This window comes from Myotis myotis, unplaced genomic scaffold, assembly GCF_014108235.1.
Source record: "Myotis myotis isolate mMyoMyo1 unplaced genomic scaffold, mMyoMyo1.p scaffold_m19_p_1, whole genome shotgun sequence".
NCBI classification, from domain to species: Eukaryota; Metazoa; Chordata; class Mammalia; order Chiroptera; family Vespertilionidae; genus Myotis; species Myotis myotis.
Genome location: NW_023416313.1, coordinates 180,209,959 through 180,237,723, shown reverse-complemented (window position 1 = coordinate 180,237,723; position 27,765 = coordinate 180,209,959). Strand labels below are relative to the sequence as shown.

At 41.0% G+C, this 27,765-nt stretch overlaps 1 protein-coding gene across 5 annotated transcripts; it reads left to right on the top strand.

Annotated features, from left to right (window-relative positions):
• Positions 1-9,205: 9,205 nt before the first annotated feature.
• Positions 9,206-27,534, top strand: MTFMT (mitochondrial methionyl-tRNA formyltransferase). 5 transcript variants are annotated; one of them, XM_036304645.1, is made up of 9 exons: positions 9,207-9,472; positions 11,270-11,479; positions 13,811-13,909; positions 15,181-15,283; positions 16,724-16,799; positions 18,501-18,592; positions 24,008-24,086; positions 24,913-24,995; positions 26,574-27,534. In XM_036304645.1, exons 1-9 carry the CDS (start codon positions 9,264-9,266, stop codon positions 26,766-26,768), a joined length of 1,146 nt encoding a protein of 381 aa, XP_036160538.1. In that variant the 5' UTR covers positions 9,207-9,263; the 3' UTR covers positions 26,769-27,534. The 5 variants fall into 5 exon arrangements, with proteins under 5 accessions (XP_036160563.1, XP_036160538.1, XP_036160556.1 ...); XM_036304634.1 differs by having other exon boundaries at positions 9,209-9,472; positions 13,787-13,909; XM_036304654.1 differs by lacking the exon at positions 9,207-9,472 and adding an exon at positions 9,856-10,779 and having other exon boundaries at positions 13,787-13,909.
• The last annotated feature ends 231 nt before the right edge of the window (positions 27,535-27,765 follow it).

Here is a 27,765-nt window from a genome sequence, read left to right as displayed (position 1 = left end):
CAGGGGGATACGTGGTGTGCTCTCTCCAGGCCTCTTCCTCCTGGTGTTATCAATATTTAACCACAGAGCAGGGAGCCAAGCCCGGCCTTTGACAGCTTGTTCTTTCTCACAGTAAAGGCCAGGGTCATATAGGAATTCCTCACAAGGAGCTATAAAATAAGACCTTTGGAGGGCAAGGGGCGGTCCCGGAAGGCAAGGCAAGTGAGTGAAGCTGTGTGAGTGGCACAGAAAGGAGAAAGCAGGGCGGGTCAAAGAGCACAGAGTGAGGAGAGCTTGGTAGAGAAGCAGGAGTAAGATGCTCCTCGCACCAGGCCAGACCCATTCAATTCTGGTCATCGGTGGGCTCTGGGCTTTTCCACCCACTGGCTCCTTGCATCTTCAACAATCCTTGGAGTTGGCTTGGCAAGGAGCAGGGTTCCCATTTCACAAATGAGGTACTAGAAGTTGAGTGAGGTCAAGTGACAGGAACAAGTTCCTCTAGACCAGTGGTTCTCAACCTTCTGACCCTTTAAGTACAGTTCCTCATGTTGTGACCCAACCATATGATTATTTTCGTTGCTACTTCATAACTGTAATGTTGCTACTGTTATGAATCGTAATGTAAATATCTGATATGCAGGGTGGTCTTAGGCGACCCCTGTGAAAGGGTCGTTTGACCGCCGAAGGGGTCGCGACCCACAGGTTGAGAACCTCTGCTCTAGGAGTTAAGCACAGGTTAACACTGTGGACAGCAGCATGGTGCAGAGGAAAGGAGACCCAACAGGGAACATAGGGGCCTGCAACTCATTATTTTGTAACTCATTCATTCATTCAATAAATATTATTTGAGTTCCTATTACACAGATGACATGGTAAACAAGACAGGCAAGGACCCCATTCTCCTGTAGCTCACACTCTGGGAGGGATAGACAGACAACAAAAAAAGTTAGCAAAAGCATAAATAAAATAATTTCAGCTAGAGAAAGTTTCTTTGAATAATTTAAACAACAAAATGGTATAGAAAGAGATGGGGTAGGAGAGCTATGACTTCTGTATTCCTGTACTAAAAACTGAAGGACAAGGACCTGCGACAGCAGGTGCAAAGGCACTGAAGAGATACTGGGCACAATGAGTTTGAGAAACGAAAAGGAGGGCACTGAGAGCACTGGGCTGAAGCAGGGCGATGAGGGGAAGTGGCAAAGAATAGAGCTGGAGTGTAGGCGGAGGCAGACCTTTGTAGGGTCTCATAAAACAGGGTAAGGCATTTGCATGTAATGAGAAGCCACCGGAGGGTTTAAGCAGGGAAGTGACATGATCTGATTGACATTTATCTAAAATCACTGGCCTGCTGGGTGGGGAGGAGTAGGGAGACCTATTGGGAGGCTGTTGCATTCAGCCAGGCAAGAGACAGTGGTGGTTTGGACCAGGGTGTGGCTGTGAAAATGGTGAGAAGTGGTCAGATTCAGGGTGCATTTTGAAGAGAAAGGCAATGGGTAGATTTCAAGAGAGAGGAACTCAACACTAACTGCAACAAAGCAACTCAAAAGGTAACCATTGGCTCATATAACTGGGAAGAGCAGGGTGGAGCTGACCTTAGGGAGAGCTGGAGCCAGAAGCCTGAAGATCCCCAGCTCTTCTCTCTCTAGCTCTCTCCCTGCTTCTAACTGGACATCAGGCTCATTCCCAGAGGCTACCATCTCCAGGACCCTGGACCAGGCTGTAGGAAGTCACTCTTACAGCTGGAGGACAAGTGGTCCCTTTTCTCAACTCCAGTTTGGCAATTCCTGGCAAAGGGCTCTAGTTCTAGTTGTCCTGACCTGGGTCATGTACCCATGTTTGAGATCAGTTGTTTCAGCCAAGGGCAAGGTGCCATGGATGACCAGCTCAAACCACATGCCCATCAGGTAGCCAGGAGTGCAAGGCTGAGAGCTGGACAGTCACTCCAGTGTGGGTCCCCAAGTGACCCCTTGACCAGGATTCTCCCTGTCTGCCTTGGAGGAGAATCATGGGGTGCCTGCCCCACTCTTCTACCTGTTTCTTTTTTATCCCTCCTCTTACCTTCTTCCCTCTGCTATCGCTTATCCAGTAACTATAATTCTGTGCCTACTCTGTGCCAGGCATTCTGCTAGCGATGAAAATCATAGACACTGCCCCTGGCCTCATGAAGATCGTGTAATGGTGACTGTTTCTGACAGGTGCCATGAAGGAAACATATGCACAGAGATGAGAGCACATCACCAAGCTCTCCCTTCCTCATAGTTTCAAATATCCCTCTGGACAAATCAGTTCTACCTTAGCATCTCCTTCCCTAACATCTCCAGTCCTTGTCCCACTGCCTGGAATGTGGTGGGCCATGAGCAGTGCAGTGGAGTGGAAAGGGCTTCTGGTTTTCCCCTGTTAGTTTAATATCTGCCACTTGATAATTCTTCCAGTTTCAGCTTATATGTCATCTTGTCAGGGAACCCTTTCACACCAGATATAGTGTATGGCTGGTCAGCTTGGCTCGGTGGTTGAGCGTCAACCTATGAACCAGGAGGTCACGGTTTGATTCCCCATCAGGGCACATGCCTGAGTTGTGGGCTCGATCCCCAGTAGGGGGTGTGCAGGAGGCAGCTGATCAATGATTTTCTCTCATCGTTCATGTTTCTATTTCTCTCTCCCTCTCCCTTCCTCTCTGAAATTAATCCTACATAATAAAAGGCTAATATGCAAATCAACCGGACAGTGGAACAACTGGGGGTCAGTGCGCTCCCAGAGGAGGAGCCCTGAGCAGGGCTCGCAGCGGTGGTGGGAGCCTCTCTCACCTCCTCGCCAGCAGCAGCGCGGATGTCTGACTGCGGGGAGTGGGCCTAAGCTGTCAGTCGGACATCCTCCTAAGGCTCCCAGACTGCGAGAGGGCGCAGGCCGGCCTGAGGGACCCTCCTCTGAGTGCACAAATCTCGTGCACCGGGCCTCTACTAAAAATATATTTTTAAAAATATTGCGTATGGCTCTGGGTAACAAACACCCAATTTGAATGGTTTAAACACATACAGGTTTATTTTCTCATGTAAGAATTTCTGAAGTAGCCAGTTATGAATGTCAAAAGCTCAAGGAAATCAGGGCTGAGATTTCTGAGATTCCCTCATAGTCTCAGTATGGCTGATGCAGCTCCAGCCATTATGTCCACGTTCCAAGCAGAAAAAAAGGAAAAGGAGAAGAAGGACCACAGGATATAATGGACAAGTAACCTATCAGAGGGTAAACCCAGACAACAGGGAGAACTATGGACAAGGGCTGAGAGCCCCGTAGGCCTCAAGGTGATAGAAACTGCTCTGTATTCCAAGTCAGCCTGGACTGCTCCCTGGGGTGAGCCCTCAGCATCAGCTGACACCAGGAGGGGTGGACATACCTGGGCTAGCCGATTGTTCTTATCTTCATTTTCACAAACATCACTTACACTCAGAAATCAATGTCATGATTCAATTTGAACAATAATTCTGTCAAGTCCCTGTGGCACATTCTCTTCTCAGTAGAGAAAACTTCATGGAAAATAAATTAAATCTAAAAGTGGTGATGTAAGGAGAGAACACACAGGAGCAGAGATAGATGTGCAAGGATAGTCACTGCACTTTGTTTAAGATGGCAAAACAGCCCTGGCCGGTTTGGCTCAGTGGAGAGAGCGTCAGCCTGCAAACTGAAAGGTCCCAGGTTCGATTCTGGTCAAGGGCACATGCCCGGGTTGTGGGCTCAATCCCCAGTGGGAGACTTGCAGGAGGCAGCAGATCCATGATTCTCTCTCACCATGGATGTTTCTGTCTCTCCCTCTTCCTTCCTCTCTGAAATCAATAAAAATATATTTAAAACACACATACACACAAAAGATGGCAAAACAACACGAAACAAAACCTAAATGTTAGATAATATGGTATCAATAGAATTGCATATTTTTTCTAAGCATCAATTTTTATATTAAATCCTGCAATTAAGTCCTAAATTATTGATGTGTAAGCACTGACCTGATGCCTCTGTCTGCAATAGGGTGGTTGAGAGGAAGGATGGGCGTCCAATGAGAAGCCATCTTTACACAATGCTTTTTCAACAGACACATATTTTGCTGGGAGCATTTGCAAAGTATTGGAAGTTTGGGCAGAATCTCCATGAAAGGTCATTCTGCAGCCACCACCTTCATCCCATTCATCTTATCTATATGGCATTTGAGACTTCCTATGTCATTGGCCCTTCTTCAGAATATTTAGTACTTCCTATGTCTTTGACCCCTTGCTTCTGGTTACAGTATAACCAAATATCTTCTTCAGTCCCTGAATAAATCAAAGTCCAACCGCAGAATAAAATCAAAGTCTCTCAGCCTTTCGTTTTAGTTATATGAGGTATTGAAGCTTAGTCATTCCCATAAACAGCACTCTGAATAGCCTCGTCTTGAAGAGGGCTTGCTTGATGTGTTTGAGGCATGTCCAACAACGGGTAAGTCAGCGCTGTGTGTTACTTTGAACTTTGTTGCTCCCACCTTTCACATGCAAGTCAACATTCTTTGAGGGAACAGAGGTGGCATATGGTTGGCCCCAGTATTAAAGCAAACACTTCAGACAATTCAGTTAGGGCTATTTCATTGTCAAAGCTTTATTACAAACCTGCTGTGAGGGAAGGCCTCTGGTAGTCTCACTTTAAAAATTCACTCTTGGTAAATGGTTAAATAATAGTGATTAGCCTAGATTTTTTTTAAAAAAGAATGTTTGATTAAAAGGTCACTAAGACTCTTGACTGATGTCAGTTGGGTGAATCTTAATCCTTTTAAGTTTATCAGAAATTTTTCTAAGCATTTTAACCAGAAAGCATAATTTATTTTCAGAAGGAAGTTGTGAATTAAATCATTTAAAAAGGAAAGATTCTGCCCAGGTCAGAGTTGGGGCAATTTTTCTTTCTTTTATTTTTCTTAAATTTTCAATTACAGTTGGCATTCAATATTATTTCAGGTGTACAGCATAGTGGTTACACATTTGTATAATTTACAAAGTAATCCCCCAGATAAATCTAGTACAAACCTGGCATCATACAATCATATTAAAATATTATTGACTATATTCCCTAAACTGTACTTTACATCTCCATGACTATTTTGTAACTGCCAATTTGTACTTCTTAATCCTATTTCACCCAGCCCCCGACCCTCTTCCCATCTGGCAATCATCAGTTTATTCTCTGCATCTATGAGTCTGTTTCTGTTTTGTTTGTTCATTTATTTGTGTGGGGTGTTTTTTGTTTTTTTTAATTCCACATATAAGTTAGATCATATAGTACTGGGACAATTTTTCTTTTAAAGCCCCTCCTTTTGTCTCAGATAATTTTTAAAGATCTGTCTTGGTTTAAAAAATAAAAAAAAAGAGCCCTAGCTGGTTTGGCTCAGTGGATAGAGCGTCGGCCTGCAGGCTGAGGGGTCCTGAGTTTGATTCCAGCCAAGGGCACATGCCTAGGTTGTGGGCTCGGTCCCCAGTGGGGGGTGTGCAGGAAGCAGCCAATCGATGATTCTCTCTCATCATTGATGTTTCTCTCTCTCCCTCTCCTTTCCTCTCTGAAATCAATAAAATATATTTAAAAAAAAAAGAGTAGTTCTTGCCAGGTAGCTCAGTTGATTGGAGTGTTGTCCCAGTATGCCAACACTGCGGGGTTCGATTCCCCAGTCAGGGCACATACAAGAAGCAGCCAATGAATTCATGAATAAGTGGAACAACAAAAGGATGTGCCTCCCCCAACCCCCTATACCGCTTTTCTCACTCTCTAAAATCAATAAATTTTAAAAAGGAGTCTCTGTGTGTTAATTTCTTGCCTAGTTTATCACTTTTTACTTTTTTTGTTTGTTTGTTTGTTAATCTTCATCCAAGGATATTTTTTTCCTTTTTTTTTTTTTTTTAGAGAGAGAGAGAGAGTGGAAGGGAGGGGGAGAGACAGAGAGAAACATGGATGTGTCTCTCACATCGACTGGTTGCCTCCAGCACATGCCCTGACCAGAGCCAGGATTGAGCCTGCAACTGAGGTACGTGCCCTTGACTAGAATCCAACCCAAGACCCTTCAGTCCACGGCCAAACTCTAACCAAGGACCAAAACCGCCTAGGGCACTTTTTACATTTTGTAATAAATGGAAGCAAGTAGGCATACAAAACAAACACAATCATTGTTGCCAGAAGTGTTTGTATCCATGTTGATATTATTCCTTTGTTAAACAAGGGCCTTCATGGCCAAAAAGTTTTCTGAAAGAAAGGGTTTATTGGGCCATATGCTAGCTAGAAAAAGGACCAGATCCTGGGTCATCCCGTCTAAACCCCCGGAAGAAGGGCTGGATGGAGGAGACAAACATGTCCACTGTCCTGGAGCTGACGGGGCTCTTTAAAAGGTGAAGCGAGCCAGTTCTAGGATAGGAATGACACAGAGAAAATTCTGAGATGTCCTGAATTAAATTGCAGCTGTCCTGAGGGTAGAAGGGAGAGAGACAAGAGGTTCATCAGTTAACAACTGCATGGCAAAACCAACAAAAGATTGCTTACATTACTGAATGTTGAAACTTAGAATTAACTTCCAGGTGGCTATTTCTGCATTTATCTAAAGAGAATAGCCAGGAGCCAATGAACCTCCGCGCCCCCTCCCCCAACCCCAGGAGCCTAAGCTTCTTGCTTACATTTGAACTTTCCAGACTGTTGCCCATAACCAATCCTAAAGAACAAACATGTTTTCCTTGCACTCTGCACCTATCCCAGAACTAGCCCCATTCACCTTCTCCCATCCCCTTCATCTACAGCCAATGTAAATTCTTTCAAAACAACTTACGTCTTTCTTCCCCTACTTGGTGTATAAAGAGCCCTGCTGCTGGTGATTTAGACTTCATGTCCCCGGTCTTGGTTTTTTTCTTGCTTGCATTTGGTTTAATAAACTCATTCTTTTTAAAAAGCTTTCGGCCATGACAATTTTTTTTGTTTAACAGGTGCATAGTCCGTAAGGAAGAAATATGTGCTGCTTCTGGATTGGATGTGGGCGATATTTACATTCCCCTTGGTTTGCTAGGTCGACTGCCAGCAGCAAAGGGGTACTTCCGTACCCCTAACCTGCTCCCGGGTCCTGGGTCTCACATCTGGCTTCCTTCAGATGTCATGTGACCTCTCCGGTCTCTCTCCTTTCAAGGACACCCGGCCTGCCTCTTTAGCTCTCCGCTGGGACCAAAGACATTCCAGTCTCCCGGTGGGGGGGAGTCTGTTGCACAGAACAGCCTCCCTAGCAGTCACCATCTGTAAGAGCTGTGGGATGGCCAGCGTGGCCGGCCTGTCCTCGGCGGGTGGTCTTGCAGCCCAACCCCGCTTTACAGAAAGACTGGGCATATTTGGGATTGACATTTCCTACGGAAACACAGAGGGCCTACTCCCTATCAGAAGCGCTGCCGCCTTGCGACGTCCCCACTGTCAATGACTGGAAAGGCTGGTGAGCAGCGCCTCCTAGCGGAATTCTACTGCAAGCACAGGCAGGGGGTGGCTGTGGAACAATAGTAGTACCATCCCCATTTTACAATTCGGGAAACTGAGGCTCAGTGTATTTATTATCCCAGGTCACGTGGCTGATAAGTGGTAGATCCAAGTGTGTCTGATGACAAATGAACTGTGATCATCCTACAAAATCCTTTTCTCCTCTCAGCCTTCTGGTTTCTATCAGTCACTGTGTGGTTGGCAGAGGGCGCTGTGAACAGCTCCAGGCTGCTCTAGGGGACAGCAGTGAAGAACTGGGGCGCTGAAAATTAAAGGTAGCATAATGCAGGCCCTCTAACTCAAGGAGAGAAGGGATATTAACATAAATACAGATAGCTACACTTCAGACAGCAGCTCGGTCTAAGATGAAAACCCAAATGACTATTTTAGTTGTGTTTATAGGTCATGTTGTATGGGATAAGACCATTTTTTAAATATTAGAATCACATTCCACTTGCCCTAAGAGAGGATACTGAAAGAGAACTCCATTGAAAGAATAGAAGGTTTGGGGTCCCATCTCACTCTGTTCATATATGATCAGATCAGGTGAGCGGATCACTGGAAATACAGTCTCTCCCTTCCTCTTGCCGCTCTCTTTTTTATTCAACACACAGGTGAATGTATCCATGTTTGTGCACACATTAGCAACTTCCCTCGATAACTCCAAACTGTGTGAGAAGCAGAGGTCCCCACGGAGCATTAAGAGGACGCATCAGAACGACATCAACTCCATACAGGCAAGAGCTCAGGGGAGAATGTCTAAACTTGGCATTGAAGAATGTGTGACAGCATTTAGAAAGCAGGAAGGTGGGGAAGGCATCTAGGAAGGACAACGTGAACAAAGACATGGGAGCCGGGATGTTCAGAGCTCATAATTTAGGAAAACGGACTGGGTATGATTCTATGTGATGGGGAAAGTTGGTGAGAGTGGCTAGAAAGGAGTCTGGTCTCCTCTCTACAGCCAGGATCCTGTGTGAGCACATTCAAGGCGAAAGCCACTGCCTGGGCCTGGGGAATGAAAAATCTAATCACTAGAGGTTCTTAGAGGTCTTCTAAGAGCACTCCTCACCACCAGCAGGTATACCAGGATACCAGTTTCCCTAAATCTCCTTTATGATATCCCTCTGTGTGGGAGGAAGCCCACAGGGTAGAGTGAATGCCAGAGCAAGTGATTGAGCCTCATTTCCCTCAGGTGCAAGACAGGGACTCTGACTCTGAGAGGACATAGAATTGCTGTGAATGCCAAACGGTTAGGACCACGCTTTGGAGCTACAGGGACCAGCTGTGAGGACCTTAGGTAATTACCTAACTTCACTGAGCCTCACATGCTCTTCAGTTATAATGGTTGCAATAATATTTACCTGGTATGAATGATATGAGGGTTAGCGGAACTAATCAAAATGCGTAGCCAAAGCGTGGCATATTAAATACGCAGTAAATATTAGTTATCATGGCTGAGAAAATGACACAGAATGACGGCAATAAATGAGATTTCATTGTGTGAAAACACATGACTTGTTCCAGAAAGAGTTCTTGGGGGAGATTAGATAAATCGTGCAAATACATACAATAAAAAATCACGGGGACTCTTGAACCGGCAAATACCTCCAACACGAACGGCCTCGCCTCCGACCAGCAGGCCCCGCCCCTCGGTTTCCTCCGGTCCCGCCCCTCGGTTTCCTCCGGTCCCGCCCCTCGGTTTCCTCCGGCCCCGCCCCTCGAGCCCCGCTCGCTCGCGCTCAGCCCGAAGCGCCTGCGCAGAGCGGCCGCCCCAGGCTATGAGGGTGCTGGTGCGACGCTGCTGGGGGCCCCGGCCCGTGGGAGGCGGCGCGGGCCGGAGGCCGATCCCCCAGTGGCGAGCGCTGGCCGGGCTCGGCGGGGAGGACGGCCGGGGCACCTGCGTCCGCGAGAAGCCGCCCTGGCGGGTGCTCTTCTTCGGCACCGACCAGTTCTCCCGCGAGGCGCTGCGGGCGCTGCACGCCGCCAGGTACCGGGGCGGGGCTCGGGGGGCGCAGCCGAAGGCGCCGAGGTCCAGCCTTTGCTGCCGGCCCTACGGTTTGGAACCCCGTTGGGGAAAGCGGCGGCGCCCGGGGCGTGTGGGCCCGGATCGCGGCGAATCCGGCGCCCGGAAGTTGCGCCGCACCCGCCCGGGACTGTCGGGTCTGCACCCCGCACTCCAGGCCCGGTCCGTTCGTGCTCCGAGCGCTACCCGCTTTTCGGGCATCACTTCCGTCCAGCCCGACCACCGTCCTGCCTGGTTTCGCGCGGAGAAATCGGAGCTCAGCCAGCGGTTCTCAACCTGTGGGTCGCGAACAATGAAAATATACATCCTGCATATCAGATATTTACATTACGATTCATAGCAGTAGCAAAATTACAGTTATGAAGTAGCAACGAAATTATTTAATTTTATGGTTGGGTCACAACATGAGGAACTGTATTAAAGGGTCGCGGCATTAGGAAGGTTGAGAACCACTGATTGCCTAAGGTCCTCATCTGAGCTCACGGGACTAATATGCTGTGACTTCAAGTCCTCCCCTTTCCACCTCCTCGGATTCCTCTAATTTGTACCTCAAGTCCCTTGGGCGTCTTCACAGGCGCAGGCATCCCCTGCACACCCCTGTCTTACTCCTTTGCCCCCCACCCCCTTCCTGTATACAATTGGGCCTAGATATCTGGGGCTGAATGAGGACATAGTCCAAAAAGCAGGTCCAGATGAGTAAATATATAAAGCAGAACGCTTAGGTATATATTTAGTATTTTTAAAAGTTAACAAATACTGTTTACTAGAAGAAAAAAAAAAAATTGCGATCCAGCCTGTCCCGACAGTTCATGATATGTGGGGGCTGTACCCATGTATACGGCTCCATTTTATATTTCCCTGCTCCGTTTTTTCCTGATGTGTCCTGCTCCCCGCTCATTTCTGTCATCTCCGTCAGGCCTTTCCCACATGCACTTCACAGCAGCCCCTCATATTGACTCCCTCAATCCCCGTGTGTCATGTTTCTCCCTTCACACACACCCCTTGAAACCCTCTCTTCACACCTGCTCCTTTGCATACCCCACATAATGTACTCTCCACGTGCTGTTTTCCCGTACTGCCTCCCACATCTCTTAGTGCAATATCCTGGCCCTTCTGCTGGTCCTCACTTGGTGGCTCCATTACTCCTGCTCTTTTGGGGCCCCCTGTATACTCCTCGGAACTCCTCAACATGTGATGCAATACCTGCTAAATAAACCAATGAACAGCTCCTCTGGGCACTGGAGTACTATGCAGCAGATAAAAAGAATGAGGTAGTGCTATATGTACTGTCATGGAATGATGCCCAAGAAATACATTCTTGTTTCCCCCCCCCCCAAGTGTTTATCCCCCAGTTCCTCCCTTCAGAGACAGTCACTGCTTTTAGTGTCTTATTCTAGAAATGTTCGTTGCATAAATTAGCAAATGCATAATTAACCCATCTTTTCCAAAAGACTCCCATAATAGCATAGTGTTAAGAGGGAGAAACAAAATATGGAGCAGCATATGTACTATCCCAGTTGTTTAAGATGTCTGTACTATATATGTTTCTGTATATTTCTAGAGCCATGCTGTCCAAACAGTAGTCAGTGGCCACGTGTAGCTCTTCAAACTTAAAATAATTAAAATTCATTAAAAAGTGAAAACTCGGTCTCTCAATTGCTCATGAATGTAATCATAAAAATACTGTAGAGGTGTGTGAAATAGTTTAATACTGTCATTGTCTTAATACTGTCATATTTTCTTCCAATCTTTACAATTTAGGGACAACAAAGAAGAAGAGTTAATCGAAAAATTGGAGGTGGTCACCGTGCCTTCCCCATCACCAAAAGGACTGCCAGTGAAGCAGTATGCTGTCCAGTCGCAGCTGCCCGTGTACGAGTGGCCAGATGTTGGATCTGGAGAATATGATGTTGGAGTGGTCGCTTCATTTGGCCGACTTTTGAGTGAGGCTCTTATTCTTAAGTTTCCCTAGTAAGTTTTATTTATAAGGAAATATAGTAGAGAGACCTTGGTCTTTATGTATGGACCTGGTATTTACAAAATGCAATAATTTGAACTCTAATTGCTCTTTCTTTAGTATTTTCTCTTAAAATAAAACATTTTATTAATGGTATGAATTGTTAAAATGAATGATGCTCTTTCATGCACCCTCATTTAAATTTTATATATTTGCTGCCCAGCCGCTGTGGCTAGGTGGTTGGCGGCAACCCATGCACCAGGAGGTCAGCAGGGTATTTCCGGTCAGGGATGCAGGCTCCATCCCCAGCAGGGGGCGTGCAAGAGGCCACAAAAATGTTGATGTTTCTCATCCATGTTTCTATCTCCCCCTTCCTCTCTCTCTAAAATCAATAAAAACTTTTTAAAATTACATATATATGCTGACAACTCCCAAATGTGTCCCGCCAATTCAGATCTCTCCCAGAATTCCAGGTCCCTAATGCCCACTGCCTCCTCCACAGCCCTTTTTCTAGAACATTTGAAAGGTCCAGAACTATATTCCTGAACTTTTGCCCAAAATCTGCTCCTCCCCAAAATCTTCATCTCAGCAGATGGGACCGCCAGCCTTCTGGTTGCTTAGCTCCCAAACCTTGGAGTCATTCTTAATTCCTCATCTCACACCACACGTTTAATCCATCTGGAAATACTACTGGCTCCGCCTTTGACATCTGTCTGGAGTCTGTGTCTCATCATTTCCACTCTGGCCACTCACCTGTTGTACTGCAGTAGCTTCCTAATTGGCCTCTACTTTTGTCGTTGGCCCTCTCACTTTCTTACCAACCCAGCAGCCAAAATGATCCTTTTAAAGCATAAGTCAGACCAGTCACTGCTCAAAGTTCTCTGGTGGTTTTCCATCTCACTCAAAAGCTAAAGGCCTGTGAGGACCGGCTTACTTGGTTTGGTCTGCTGGCTCTCTGGGCTCATTTCCTAGTACTATTCCTCAGGTTTACCCCACTCCAGCCACAGTAGCCTCTGCTGTGCCTTGAACTCGCCAGCATTTACCTTCCTCAAAACCTTTGTACTGTGCCTAGTGTTCCCTCTGCCTGGAAAGCTTTTCTTCTGTATATCTGCATGGCTATTCCTTTACCTTCTCATATTTCTGCCCAGTGTCTTCTTACTGGTAAAGCCTTCTTAAACCACTATTTAAATTGTAATCTGCCACCCAATAGTCTTATCCCCTTTTCTGCTTTATTTTTCTCCATAGCCCTTCGCACCACTGACAAACTTTTTACATATTCTGTTTTTTTATTGCTTATCTTCCACTCACATTGTCACATAAGCTCCCTGAGGACAGGTTGGTTCACTGTTGCTTGTATCTGCAGCACTTAGCACATTGCCAGCACATGCATTATGCTCAGTTAGTATTTGTTGAAGGAGTAAGACTGAGCTGAACAGTGAAACTTACAATATAAGACCCATATTCACACATTCTCAAGTGCATACTCATGGGAGACATTAAACTAATGACAGATCAAATTATTTAACTTGCTCATTAATGGGTGATAGGAGTATTGGGATAAACAGTGAAGGTGATGGTACTAAAAGAAGCTTGTTTTAGGCATCTAATTGCAAACCGAGAGAAGTGAGGGTAATTATGTAACTAAACTATCTGAGATGCATGACAGGGTTTGAGTGGTTCTCATATAGTAAAAAAAAAAATACATTTTTTTGTTGTTGTTTAAAAACTCCCAGACTCATCATGAGCTGGTTTTGTTGGGTTTTTTTGTTTTGTTTTGTGTTTTGTTTTTTGAAATATTGGGGGCCAGGCGGGCAAGCCCAACTCAAGGGGAAGGACTTCCACTGGTGCCCAGGCCTCGTCAGCCTTTTTAAATATATTTTACTGAATTTTTACAGAGAGAAAGAGAGAGGGAGAGATAGAAACATCGATCAGCTGCCTCCTGCACAACCCCCCACTGGGGATGTGCCCACAACCAACGTACATGTCCTTGACCGGAATCAAACCTGGGACCCTTCAGTCTGCAGGCCGACGGCTCTATCCACTGAACCAAACTGGTTAGGGCACATCATGAGCTGTTTTGCAACATCTTTGTAACAGTGAATAGTTGTTCTTGCTCTATTTTTAATTGAGTTTCATTGGTCTCTTATGGTAGAGTGAATTTAGCTCTGGCTCCCTGTTCTGGTAGTACAAGACTGGACTTAACTGTTAGTTTTTCAAAATTTTGGGAAAGTTTAATGATAAAAGGTAGCATGTTAGTTTAGATAGCAGTAACTAAATGGCACAACCCACTTGCATACTAATTTCTGCCTTTTCTAACTCAGTGGCATATTGAATGTCCACCCCAGTTGCCTCCCAAGGTGGCGTGGTCCAGCCCCTATAATCCATACTGTGCTTCAAGGAGACACAATTACTGGAGTAACAATTATGCAAATCAGGCCTAAAAGGTAAGAGCTTATTTTATTTTCTTGAGATTTTCTTGGTGATTTTGAATGTTGATCAGTTCATTGGAGGGGCTGGGTATGGATGAATGGATGATGCTCTAATTTCTCCAACTCCAGAGTCCTTCCTTTGCTTTTATACTTTTTCTGTTTTTTCCTGGTTTCTAACATAAGCCATAAGTGTTTTGGTATTTATGCCCTTGTGACATTTTTAACTTGATAATTGAAATAAATTATATTATTAGCAACTGGATTTTTAGAAAAGATGTTATGTAAATGAGAAATGGATTTTTGTGTAGTAGTTGCTATGAATCTTGGTTCTACTGGCCCTGGTTTCTATAGTAAAACTATGGTCAAAAATGTTTTGGAACCTGCCATAAGAATATATTGTATACCAATAATTTTCTTAAACATTTAATTTTTTATTATACCTGCAGTCCAAGAAATAATTATTTACAACTGCTTCAGGAATGTATTAAGACTCTGCCAATTGTCACCTTATGTCCCCATAGAAACTAATAATTCACAAGTTCAGAAGAACAACTCAATATCTCGGATTTGCTTTAATTCAGAAAAAGGGTGGGGGGAGTGTCAAAACTTTGATAATTCTAAAATCTGGGTAATGTATATATGGTGATTCATTAGGCTATTCACTGTTTTTGTGAATGTTTGTGATTTTTCATAATAAACATTTTACTAAAACTTATAGGTTAAAAATAGAATTAACAGGTCTACAAAGTTAAATATTCAAAGTAAAGCATATTTCTAATAAAAACTAATGGCCAGTATTTCAGAGCTTGATGTAAAATACAAGACTTGTGGGAATGCAAATGTACTTGCACCTACTTATAATCTACAGTGATTATAATCTAGGCAAAACTCTTGTCCTTTGAGAAAGGAAATATAGAAAGAAATAATTAGGAATGTTTTTATTGTACTTCCTTGGAAAAGAAATTCTTTGCTCTATGATGTCATTATATAAATAGAGATTTTTTTCATAGTATTTATTACTAATGACAGAATTATCTATAATTGCAATCAAACCCCTGATATGCAACTTTATACTTTTACCCATTAAGAAAAATAAATTTAAAAACTAAGTATAGGCCAGATTTTACTCACCTTTCTTTCAAACTGACATTTATCTTTGCTAATGGCTAACAGTCAAATTTGTGGCCAAGGTTAAACTATCTGGTAGTGTGTAAACGCTCATGTAGACAGACATTTTGATTGAAAGAAACTGTCAGTAATCACATTACTATTTTTTTTTTTTGTAGATTTGATGTAGGTCCAATTCTCAAACAGGAAACCATTCCTGTGCCCCCCAAGAGCACTGCAAAGGAATTGGAAGTTGTGCTGTCAAGACTGGGTGCCAACATGGTACAGATCTCGATATCACACTGCTTTTATTCACTTAGTATATTTCCTAAGTGGTTATGATGAGAAGAACAATTTTATGATATATGGTTTTAATTCTTTAAGAGTGATTTCTATCCCTGACTTCCTAAAAATTAACATGGCATTTATGGTCTCATGTGTGTCTGAGAATTTACACAGTTTGGGTATTTAATAAAGGTTTTCAAATGAAACACGTGATCTTATGTGGGCCATAGTTTCACAGCAAGGCATAAACCAGTGGTTCTCAACCTTACTAATGCCGCCACCCTTTCATACAGTTCTTCATGTTGTGGTGACCCCCAACCATAAAATTATTTTCGTTGCTACTTCATAACTGTAATTTTGCTACTGTTATGAATCGTAATGTAAATATCTGATATGCAGGATGTATTTTCATTGTTACAAATTGAACATAATTAAAGCATAGTGATTAATCACAAAAACAATATGTAATTATATATGTGTTTTCCAATGGTCTTAGGCAACCCCTGTTAAAGGGTAGTTCAACCCCCAAAGGGATCGTGACCCACAGGTTGGCGACCCACAGGTTGAGAACCGCTGCTTTAAACTATCCTTCCCAATTTCACTCCTCAGTCTCATCCGAATTTCCTAAGTGGCTTCCCTCCAAGCACTTCTGTGCCTGTGTTCCAGTCATTTGCATCCATATGCGCTGGAATTCTGCTGACCCCCAGCTATACATGAACTCCATGGCTTTGCATAGCTCATTGAATCTGTATACAGTAGGGTCTGAGTAAATGCTTAATAACCAACTTAATGATTTTCATATGAACTAGTTAATTTTCTATAGAAGGAAACTTTTCCCCCAACTATATAGATGGTGTCCTATTCCAGGCACTCACCTTGGAAATGCTACTATAATAGTGGTTGTCATTTATTAAGCACTGACTTGTGTGCCAGGATACTTTATAGACTTATTTTTTTTACTTTTCCAACAAACTTTGAGGTAGCTCTTGCTGGTGACTGTTTTACAGATGATGCCACTGAAGATCACAGACAAGTAAAATAACTTTTCCACAATGACACAGCTAGTAGGTAGTGGAATTGGGATTTGAATCCAGAACTATGTGATCCCAGAGTACACTCTGAGAGGCTCCACTGCCTTCCTCCCTGCAGGGTGAGAGTGTGGATAACCGAGCATAGTCTGTCCTGATCCTGAAAGCTTGCACATCCAGTCAAAGCTCAGCATTCACTGGAAGCACATCAATGACTTGCACTCTACAGAGAACAGCATCTCTACTGAATCCCCACTGAGTAGACACGTGTGCTCACAGCTTGGACCAATTTACTACCTTACCTGCCACACAGCGTTTAAAGCTATAGATAGTAATTTCGTGACACTGAGTTGTAATATATTTCTGCTTTTGTTCTTTTCATCTTGAATATATTGCTCTCCTTTTTTAGCTTATTTCAGTTTTGAAAAATTTGCCTGAAAGTTTGAAGAATGGAAGGCAGCAGCCAACTGAGGGGGTGACACATGGTAAGTGAAAGCTACAGAGACTCTTATCCCTCCCATAGGTTTCCTTTGTCTTTTTTCTTTTTCTTTATTGATTTTTAGAGAGAGGCAAGGAGGGAGAGAGAGACAGAGAGAGAAATATGGATTTGTTGTTCCACTTCTTTACGCATTCATTGGTTGATTTTTAAAAATATATGTTTTTATTAATTTTAGAGAAAGGAAGGGAGAGAAATAGAAATATTGATTGATCGTCTGCCTCCTGCACACCCCATACTGGGGATCTAGCCCACAACCCAGGCATGTGCCCTGACCAGGAATCGAACTGTACACCTCTTGGTGCATGGGATGATGCTCAACCACTGAGCCACACCGGCCAGGCTAATTGGTTGCTTCTTGTATGTACCCTGACTGGGGATTGAACCCACAACCTTGGTGTATCGGGACAACATTCTAACCAACTGAGCTACCTGGTCAGGGCAAAGGGTTTTTTGTTGGACTTGATAAGCATCTGAACATTTTGACTTCTTCATTTGCACATTTCTCTTAATTTTGACTAAAGGTTGAAGGCCCACTTGTATGTCCTTTTCTAAAGAATGGTTGGTTGCCCTAACTGGTTTGGCTCAGTGGATAGAGCGTCAGCCTGCGGACTGAAGGGTCCTGGGTTTGATTCCGTTCAAGGGCATGTACCTTGGTTGCAGGCACATCCCCAGTAAGGGGCGTGCAGGAGGCTGCTGATCGGTTTCTCTCTCATTGATGTTTCTAACTCTATCCCTCTTTCTTCCTCTTCTGTAAAATCAATAAAATATACCTAAAAAAAGAATGGTTGGTAAGGTCTCCCTCTCCCTGTTAACATGCAGTTTCATGAAAGAATAGAAATGTTTTCTCTACTCTTTATGTTGAAAAGTATCAAACACAGAGATAAGTTGAAAGATTGACTATCTATGTAACCCAGAGTCAACAATTATTAGTGTTTGGCCATATTTTCCTTTGTTTTCTCTAAATGTGTGTTTGTTTAGTATATGTATTTTAATTTCTGCTTAACCATTTGGAAGTATGCATCATGACCTTTCATCCCTAAACACGTTAGCATGCATCGTGAAAAATGAACAGTTTCACAATAGCATCTAATATCCAATCCATATTTAAATTTTCCTAATTGTCTAAAAACATTTTATGCTGTATATTTTTCAAACTGAGATCCAATTATAATTAGTTGTTATGTCCCTTTATTCTCTTTAATCTATAGTAATTAGTTCCTCCACTATTTCTTCCCTTCCATGTTACTGACTTTTAAAAAAAATATATTTTCTTATTGATTTCAGAGAGGAAAAGAGGGAGAGAGAGAGAAATCAACGATGAGAGAGAATCATTGACTGGCTGCCTCCTTCATGCCCCTCAATGCGTGACTTATGGCATTTCTTTTTGTCTTGCAAAAGTTTATTTTTATGTCGTCACATTTATGATCCTTTTCTTTAATTGCGTTTGAATTTTGAATTAGAGGATTTTTTTCTATACTTAGGTTATAAAGAAATTCACCCATGTTTTCTTCTAGTACCTGCATAATTTATTTATTTTTATTTTGTATTATGGAAAATTTCAAACATATACAAAAATTGAGAAAATAATGTAACGAATTAATCTTGTATCTATTATTCAGTATCAGTAGTTATCAGTTCACGGACACTGAACTTGCTATTCATTTTTGCCATTGGCTTTATCTTGTAGCCCCTAAGATTTCTGCTCGTACCAGCTGTATAAAATGGGAGGAACAAACTTCAGAGGAAATATTCAGACTTCATCGTGCCATTGGAAGTATAGTGAGTTGGAAGTCAGAATACAGTTTTACTTAATTTTGTGTGTACTTCACTTTCAAAATATTTTTATTTAGGAATGAGTCTCATAAACTAAACCTTAAAAGTTCTGAAATTCATTTTTTATTGTGATAAAATATACATAACATAAAATTTACCATTTTAACCACTTTAGGTCTGTCACATTAAGTAACCTCTGATCTTTAGTTTGTTCTTCAGAAAATTAGGGCTGATATAATATATATAAAGCATCTGTTATGACCAGATTACAGTATATGGCACAGAGGAGGTACTCATTAAATGATATCTGCTATTATTTATTCATTCATTAAACAATATTTAACGCCCATATTATGTCAGGCATTATCCCAGGTACTATAGATAAAATGATGTGGGAAGACAACAAATAAGCAAGTAAATGAAAATATCAGATAGTGTGATAAGTTCTTTGATGAAAATTTTAAAAGGACAGACTAACTGGAGGTTATTTTAGATTGGCTAGGTGGGGAAGACCTCTGAACTAACATTTAAGCTGAGATCTGAAAAACAGTAAGGAGCCAGCTATGCCGAGATCAGTAAGAGCATTCCAAGCAGAGGCAAAGCCAGATAAAGACATTACAAGAAAAGTAAACTAAAAATCAATATCCCTTATGAATATAGAGGCAAACCCCTCAACATAATTAACATACTGCATCAAACAACATATGGAAAAGGATTATACACTATGACGAAGTGAGATTTATCCAAGGAATGCAAGATTGATTCAACATACAAAAATCAATCAAAGCAATACACCATACTAATAGAGTAATGGACAAGAGCCACAGAATTGTCTCAATAGATGCAGGGAAAACATTTGACAAAATCCAATGTCTTTTTCTTTTTTATATATACATATATATATTTATTGATTTCAGAGAGGGAGAGAAAGAGAAATAGAAACATCAATCGTGAGAATTATTGATTGGCTGCCTCCTGCACACCCCTACTGGGGATCAAGCCTGCAACCTCAGCATGTGCCCTGACTGGGAATCAAACCATGACCTCCTGGTTCATAGGTCGATGCTCAACCACTAAGCCGTCCTGGCCAGGCCAATGTCCTTACTGATTTTAAAAAAAATGCTCAATAAACTAAGAATAGAAGGGAACTTTCCCAACCTGATAAAGAACATCTACCAAAAAACCCTCAGTTAACATATTTAATAGTGAAAAACTGAAAGCTTTCCCCGCCTAAGATCAGGAGCAAGAGAACTATCACTACTGCTATTCAGTAGTGGAGGTAGTAGCGCAATTAGGCAAGGAAAAGATACAAGGGGCCAGATTGGAAAGGAAGAAGTAAAACTACCTCTATTTGCAGATGGCATGATCTTAGATAGAGAAAAACAAAGAAATCTCCCCCCCCAAAAAAAAAAATGTTAGAGCTGGTAAAGACCTAATAAACAGAAAGACCTCTGTGTTCATGGACTGGAAGACAATTTTGTTAAGATGGTACCATTCTCCACATTGACCTACAGATTCCACACAATTACTATACAAATCCCAGTTAACTTCTTTGCAGAAATTGACAAGCTGATTCTAAAATTCATACCAAATCCCAGGAGGACCAGAATAGCCAAAAATTCTTGAAAAAAAGAACAAAGTTGGACTCACACTGCCTGATTTAAAAACTTGCTGCAAAACTACAGGAATCAGGTGTGGTACTGACATAGATATACAGCTCAGTGGGATAGAATTGAGAGGCGAAAATAAACCCATACATTTGTGTTCAATTAGTTTTTTGTAAGGGTACCAAGACAATTTGATAGGGAAAGAATAGTCTTTTCACCACATGGAGTTTGGACAAGTGGATATTCACAATCAAAAAAATGAATTTGGAGTCCTACCTCATACTATATATAAAAAATGAACTCAAAATGGATTAGAGACCTAAATGTGGGAGCTAAAACTATAAAATTCTTGGAAGAAAACAAGGGTAAATTTTAATGACTTTGAATTAGACAATGGTTCTTAGATATCTTGCCTAAAAGATAAGCAACCAAACTAAAAATAGAGAAATTGGACTTGAAAATTAAAAACTGTTGGGCTTCATCCTGGCCAGGTGGCTCAGTTGATTGGAGTGTTGTCCTGTACACCAAAAGGTTGCAGGTTTGATCCTCAGTCAGGGCACATACCTAGGTTGTGGATTCTATCCCTGGTCTAGGCGCGTACAGGAGGCAACTGATCAATGTTTCTCTCCCAAAAAACAATATAAAAGCATATCCTCAGGTGAGGATTAAAAGAAACAGTTGGGCTTCAAAAAACATTCCCAGAAAATGAAAAGGCAACCTATACACATTTGTAATACCTTAACTAATAAAAAAAAGAAAAAAAAAGAAAAGGCAACCTATAGAACAGAAGAAAATATTTGTAAAACATATATCTAATAAAGATCTAGTATCCAGATTATATAAAGAACTCTTAAAACGCTACAGCAAAAAGACAACCTGATTAGGAAATGCACAATGGATCTGACATGTCTCACAAGAAGACATATAAATTACCAATAAACCCATGAAAACATGATCAACTTCTTTAGTCATTAGGAAAATGCAAATCAAAACTACACTGAAATACCACTTCACACCTACTAGGATCACTATAATTAAAAAAACAGACAGTAAAGGTTTTGACACAGATGTGGAGAAATCGGGAACCTTCATACATTGGTGGTGGGAATGTAAAATGGTGCAGCTGCTGTGAAAAACAATTTGACAGTTCCTCAAAAAGTTAAACACGGAGATATATTACTACATAGGATCCCTATTTCTGCAGTTCACCTTTCCTCACCACTAAGAAAAGCTGGTGCTATACTAGAAAGAGCCAGAAGGTGAGATTTAATTCCTAGAGCTTCCATTTACTATGAAGAGCAAAACCCTTATCTTCTCTGAGCTTCTGCTTTTTTACCGCTAAAGAGGGGTTAATTACCCCGTTCACAACTGTCAAGATCAAAGGAGATAAACTGAATTTAAATCTATGCAAACATATAATTTTAACAGTAATGATGGTGGACACTGAAATGACTGTATTTTTACCATCCCTTTCCTTTCTGCAATGCTCTGACGATAGATGAAGATAAGCTTTACCTCCTCAAGAATCAAAATTATTTTGGGGCCCTGGCTGGGTAGCTCATTTGGTTTTATTATGGTCCCAATACACCAAGGGTGTGGGTTTGATCGGTCAGGGCACGTACAAGAAGCCACCAATGAATAAATAAGGAAGTGGAACAGCATATTGATGTTTCTCTCAAATCAATTTTAAAAAAGAGCTGTATATTTTTATTATATTCCTAACATATTCATAGCTCTCAGTATATATATACCTCTTTTTAGTCAGTAAGCATGTTTCTAAAGTATTTTGAGTTCTTTGAAAGAAAAAGGTTACACACATGAAAAAACTTCTATTGGAAGCAATATGAGTGAAGCAAAATGTGTCAGCATGGTATAAAGGAGAATACTGTACCAAAACGTGTCATATCTAAGAATATGAACACTATGAACTTTTCTTCAAATTTAATATTTTAAATTTATTGTTCAAATCTTTGCAACCACTTAGCTCTTCTAAAAAGTAAATGTCTTCTTTAAGGGATCTCATAAAAAGAGCACTGAGCTGAGGATGAAAAAACATGGATTCTGATCCTCGGCTTTGCTACTAACTAGCTGTGTCTAACCTTGGGAAAATAGCTGCATTTTCCTGGGCCTCGTTTTCTTCACCTATTAAATGAGATCAAGCTACACAGTCTGAAAATAAACTTATTTTTAATTCAGAAAATCGAGAGAACTTATTTTCTGCTATGTGTTAATTTTATTAACATCTTTAAATCAAGTTCTAGGGTTTCAGATATATATTATGTAATAAAGGTGGCATTTCACATTGCAGGAAAGGGTGAGATGGATTATCTAGTAAATAGCACTGGGACAACTGGTTAGCATTAGAGAGCTACCTTTTAAAATCAAAATAACATTTAGATGGATCAGGGATTTAATTTTTTTACAAATCCCACCAAAGACGGAAGAAAACACAATTAAATAATTGTATAAGTTTAATAATCTTGAACTGTAGGGAGGGCCTCCTTAAGCATGACGTGAACCACTGAAGTTATGAGAGAAAAGATTGATAATATTACTCCATAAATATAAAAAACTTATGCATGAAAAAAAATAGTGTAAAAAATCAACTAACTGGGAAAAGATTCATAACACACTCAAGAATTAAAGGGCTAATTTCCTAAAAATGTAAAAGGCTTTCACAAATTAATAGGCCAAGATGAACAACTCAGTTTTATTAAAAAATGGGCAAAGAGCATAAATTGGTAGTTTTCATAAAAAATAAAATGTGCAAATAAATATATGGAATGCTCCTCGGCATCACTAATAAACAATATATTGTCATTTTTTTCTATCAGCATTTTAGAGTGAAATGTTGATGCTTTTTAATCCAGGTAGCCCATTAAAAAAACAATAACTAGCTCAGCTGGTGTGGCTCAGTTGGTGGGTATCATCCCATGCACCAGGAGATCACAGGTTTCATTCCTGGTCAGGGCACAGGCCCGTTTGCGAGCTCAATCCCTGTCAGAGGCAGCCAATGTTTCTCTCTCATCGATGTTTCTATTTCTCCCTCTCCCTTCTATTCTCTGAAATCAATAAAAACATATATTTTTAAAAAGAAGCTATTAACAAAAATTAAAAAAACACAATAACTATCTTCAAATATATATGTATAAAATTCCTCAAGTATATAAAAGTCCTCAAACATGAATCTAGCAGGCTATTACCACATTTTTCAATTTTATAATAGCAAAAAATTAAAAATAATGAATATTGATCATAAAGATACCGGTTTCATAAATTATGGTACATTCATAAAATGACATACTATATAGCAGATAAAAAGAGTGAAATAGATAAGTGTGTACTAATGAAAAGTCCATGATTTACGGTTAAGTAATAAAAAAGTTCCTTATAAAACTGTATGTTCTAGGTTTTTAATAATAATATTGGTAGGGAAAAAAAGGATATTACATCCACCAAACTGTTAACAGTGGTTACCTTTGGGGATGGGAGTACAGAATAGTTTTATTTTCTAAATTTTTAATATAATTGCTATATATATATATAATTTGCATTTTTATCATGTACATATATTTTTAATTAGAAATAATAAAGATATAAACATTGATTTTAAAAGTGTTTAATGTTAAGGTCTTATAAATTCTGGAGACTGATATAGAAGGTCTGTGTTCTGTTGCGTAAGATTTAGAAACTGAGTTCCCAGTTCCTCTGTAATTGGGAGACAAGTCAGACCTGATTGGCACAGAATGGTAGTTAAAAGGTTTGGGGGCTGAGGGCATTTCTTTAATCATCCCTTCTTTAATTATATTTGCAGATTCCGTTACAGACACTCTGGATGGATAACACCATTAAACTTCTGGATTTGGTAGAAGTTAATCGTTCAGTCCTCACTGGTATTAACTTTTGAATAGCTGGCATAGAAAATGTTTTCACTATAGTCTATTTGAAAATGTGTCTGTTTTACCATAGGTCACATTTACAAAAAGTAGGAATTCTTTTAGTTTGTTTGGGTTCAATAATGATAATATTTTACATTCATTTAGTGTCCATTCACATGTATTTTCTCATTTAGTCATCACAGGAACCTGGGAAGTAGGCAGAGCATGGTACTATCCCTTTTTAAGCTCTGTGATTTCCTGCACTAAGCTTTTCAGGGGGTGCAAAATGACTTGGTTAATTTCATTCTGGTGAATATCATAATGAAAATGTCTGAGTAGCTCAGGGAGATCTTGGGCCAAGGTATGCATTTCACAATACAGGCCTGTTCTGCGGCCCGTTAGTACCCTCCCAGTGTGGACTGAGGAGTGTGAGCCACAGCGGGTGCTGGTGCAGTTCAGAGTCGGGGTTCCCCAGAAACCTAGGAATTGGTATGTGTTTGGTCATGGATGAAGGGGCCAGCTAAGATCCTGTATATTTCTCCACTGGTAGCTAGTTATTTCCCCCAAATGGTCAAAACTTCTGGATTCCGCATTTTTAGGTTGACCTTTGAGAGACTGAGTAAAGGACTCATAGCTTATGGGTATGGAAAGCTTGCGTTTGGGTTCAAGGTACACACGAAGTACTGTGGCTCCATTGTAAGTTTGGGTTACAGAGTCAGGTTATCAGCAAATGAGTCCTCTCTAGATTAGTGCCGCCTCCCACGATGATTTAATCTTTAAGAAGCATAATGAAGTGTAATTATTTTCGCTCTCTCATGTCCCCACCCCCTCCATTCTTTAGATCCAAAATTAACAGGACAGGCTGTTATTCCAGGATCCATAATATACCACAAACAGTCACAAAAACTTCTGGTTTGTTGCAAGGTACATTTCCTTTAGTTTAAAATTATCATACTTGTTTTACTGAATTTATAGTTTGTATCATTTATCATTTTTAGTTGGGACTTCACTGAACTGCTTGTCTATCAGATTGAGGCAATGGACAGTTTTTCTTAACAAATAGTAGAATCTCATGTAATTTTTTTAAAGTGATTTAAGTTTTTCCAAGGCATTGTTATTACTCAAACAATGAAAGAAAATTCAGTAACCAAAGTGCTTCTTTTTGAAGAAATTTGTATATTCTAAGTAAACCAATTTAATAACAAGCTCTTTTTATCTTATTAATATGACTATCATAAAAGATAGTCCTATCCAAGTATTTAGCTGAACTACAGTGCATGTGTCCTAATTGCTTTTACTACTGTTCAACAGTGGTTAGACAGATTTCTAACAATTTAAAACGACTTTGAAACCATTATTGTTTTATAAGACAACTAGAGGCCCGGTGCACCAATTCATGCATGGGTGGGGTCCCGAGGCCTGGCCAGCAATCAGGGCCGATAAGGGCCGGGCGATTGGGGCCTGCCTGCCGGTCTGGGAGAGGGACAGGGAGGGACCACGGGTCGATCGGGGCCTGCTGGCTCAGGGGAGAGACAGGGCGCAGGAAGTTGGCCTCTGGCCCCAAAGAGGGAGCCTAGGAAAGGGGCCGTGCCTGCCACCACCCACCCCTGGTTTCCCCAGGCGGGTTCAGGAGAGGAAGCAAGGGTCGCCTGGCCAGGCACGGAAGGAATGGACACCGAGGCCACTAGCCGGCCCCAGGAGGTTGACTGTGGGAGTGCACTGACCACCAGGGGGCAGCTCCTTCATTGAGCGTCTGCCCCCTGGTGGCCAGTGCGCATCATAACGACTGGTCATAATGGTCACTTAGGCTTTTATATATATTGATGATGTTTTCCTAAGAAGTGTTCCACATTCCTTGCATTTCCTTCATATGGTGTATATGTGAGATGTTTCATGCTCACGAAGGGATGTTTAAAATGTATGATAGATTGATCTGACCTACACAGACTGTAGATAGAGAACTCCTGCGTCAACCTCCCTTCGTGTCTCTTCAACTTATTCTGGAATAACATTGGGTGCATATATCTTGTCCTTGGCTGGGTCTGTAGTTTGCTCTCATAGAAGAAGCTGGTGTTGTCTGCAGATGTGAGTTTGAGATCCACAAATTGTGTCACCTCAGACCAATCACTCACACTGTCTGGCATCAGTTTTCTCTGTGGATAGTACAGGATCTGTCTGCTTTTTAGAGTGGTTGTATTCTGATAACCAGTCATAATAAGAAGCATGGACACACTCTGAAAACTATAAAGCACCATGCAAACATACCTTTTATTCTGCCCCTCTATGTTTAAGTAGGTTTATACAGACTATACATTTGTTATCACTCCTTGATAATAAACTTTCAGAGTCAAAGAATCGTATACGTTACAGTGCTCTTTGCAGCTAAGCATTTAGTAAAAGTGTTTTGGTTGGTTTATTTGTTTTCATGATAAAGTTTTATAAACTACAATTTACTTCATTTTACTACTACTTCATATTCACTCTTTATCTTTTGCCCTTTAGGATGGCTGGATTGGTGTTCGGTCAGTGATGCTCAAGAAAACACTAACAGCTGCTGATTTCTACAATGGATATTTGCACCCCTGGCACAAGAAAAACTCCCAAGCTCATCCAAGTCAATGCAGATTTCAGACTCTCAGACTTCCAGCAAAGAAGCGGGGGGAAAAAATTGTTGCTATGCAACAGTGCACTAAGTAGTTTAGAAAGAAGATAGATAAGACCTATTACATATTTGTAATTTATTAAAAGCCTTATTCATAAGGTATTACTTTGATTTTCAAGGAATATGACACTGTTGGAGAAGAGAAGATTATCCAAAAGATTAATTACCTCACTTCCTGCTTTTTGTTTAACAATAGTTAAAAACTTTTCTAGCCTGGGCAATGTGGCTCAGTGATTGAGCCAAGTGGTCATGGTTCAATTCCTGGTCAGGGCATATGCCCGGGTTGTGGGCTTGATGCCCAGTGTGGGGCATGCAGGAGGCAGCTGATCAATGATTCTCTCTCATCATTGATGTTTCTATCTCTCTCCCTCTCTGAAATCAATTTAAAAAAAACAAACCACACAACTTTTCTACTTGAATAACAAAAGAAACTTTAAATAAAAATTTTATTTATGTCAAAGTCAAGGAGATTTTATATTTCCCTAAGAGCAAGTGCAACTAACTGATAATGCATATGTATACTGAAGAGGTTCTTTAAAAGCATCTATTACATTTTTAAAATTTACGTACTCTGACTAGGTTTTCATGCAGGAGTAATCTGCATTTCTGATTTTCAGCAAGTAGTAAAGTCATTTAAATTCCTCTACTATCTAGTTCCCATCAAGTAGTAAACAGACAATGGTAATCTGTCACATTGAGCTTTACTGTAAATTCACATTTTACATCTAGGTTTTCTTGAAGTAGGAATATTCTAACACTTTTCAATGTATTTACACAATAAAAGTTATTGAGCATCTGGTCTGTGCAAACTCATCTTCTCTGTCTCTGAGAGAGTCAAGCACTTCTGGAGGAGGATGGGGTACAGGGGCCAGCTGTTAAATTTTTATTTGAGGATATTTACATACCAGCTTTTCCTGCCTAGAATGTTAAACTCTCCATTCATTAATCATCAATATTTATTGATTTATAGGGCAATTATATAATTGCTCATTTAAAATAGAATACGTTCATTACTATAAAAAGAAGTACTTG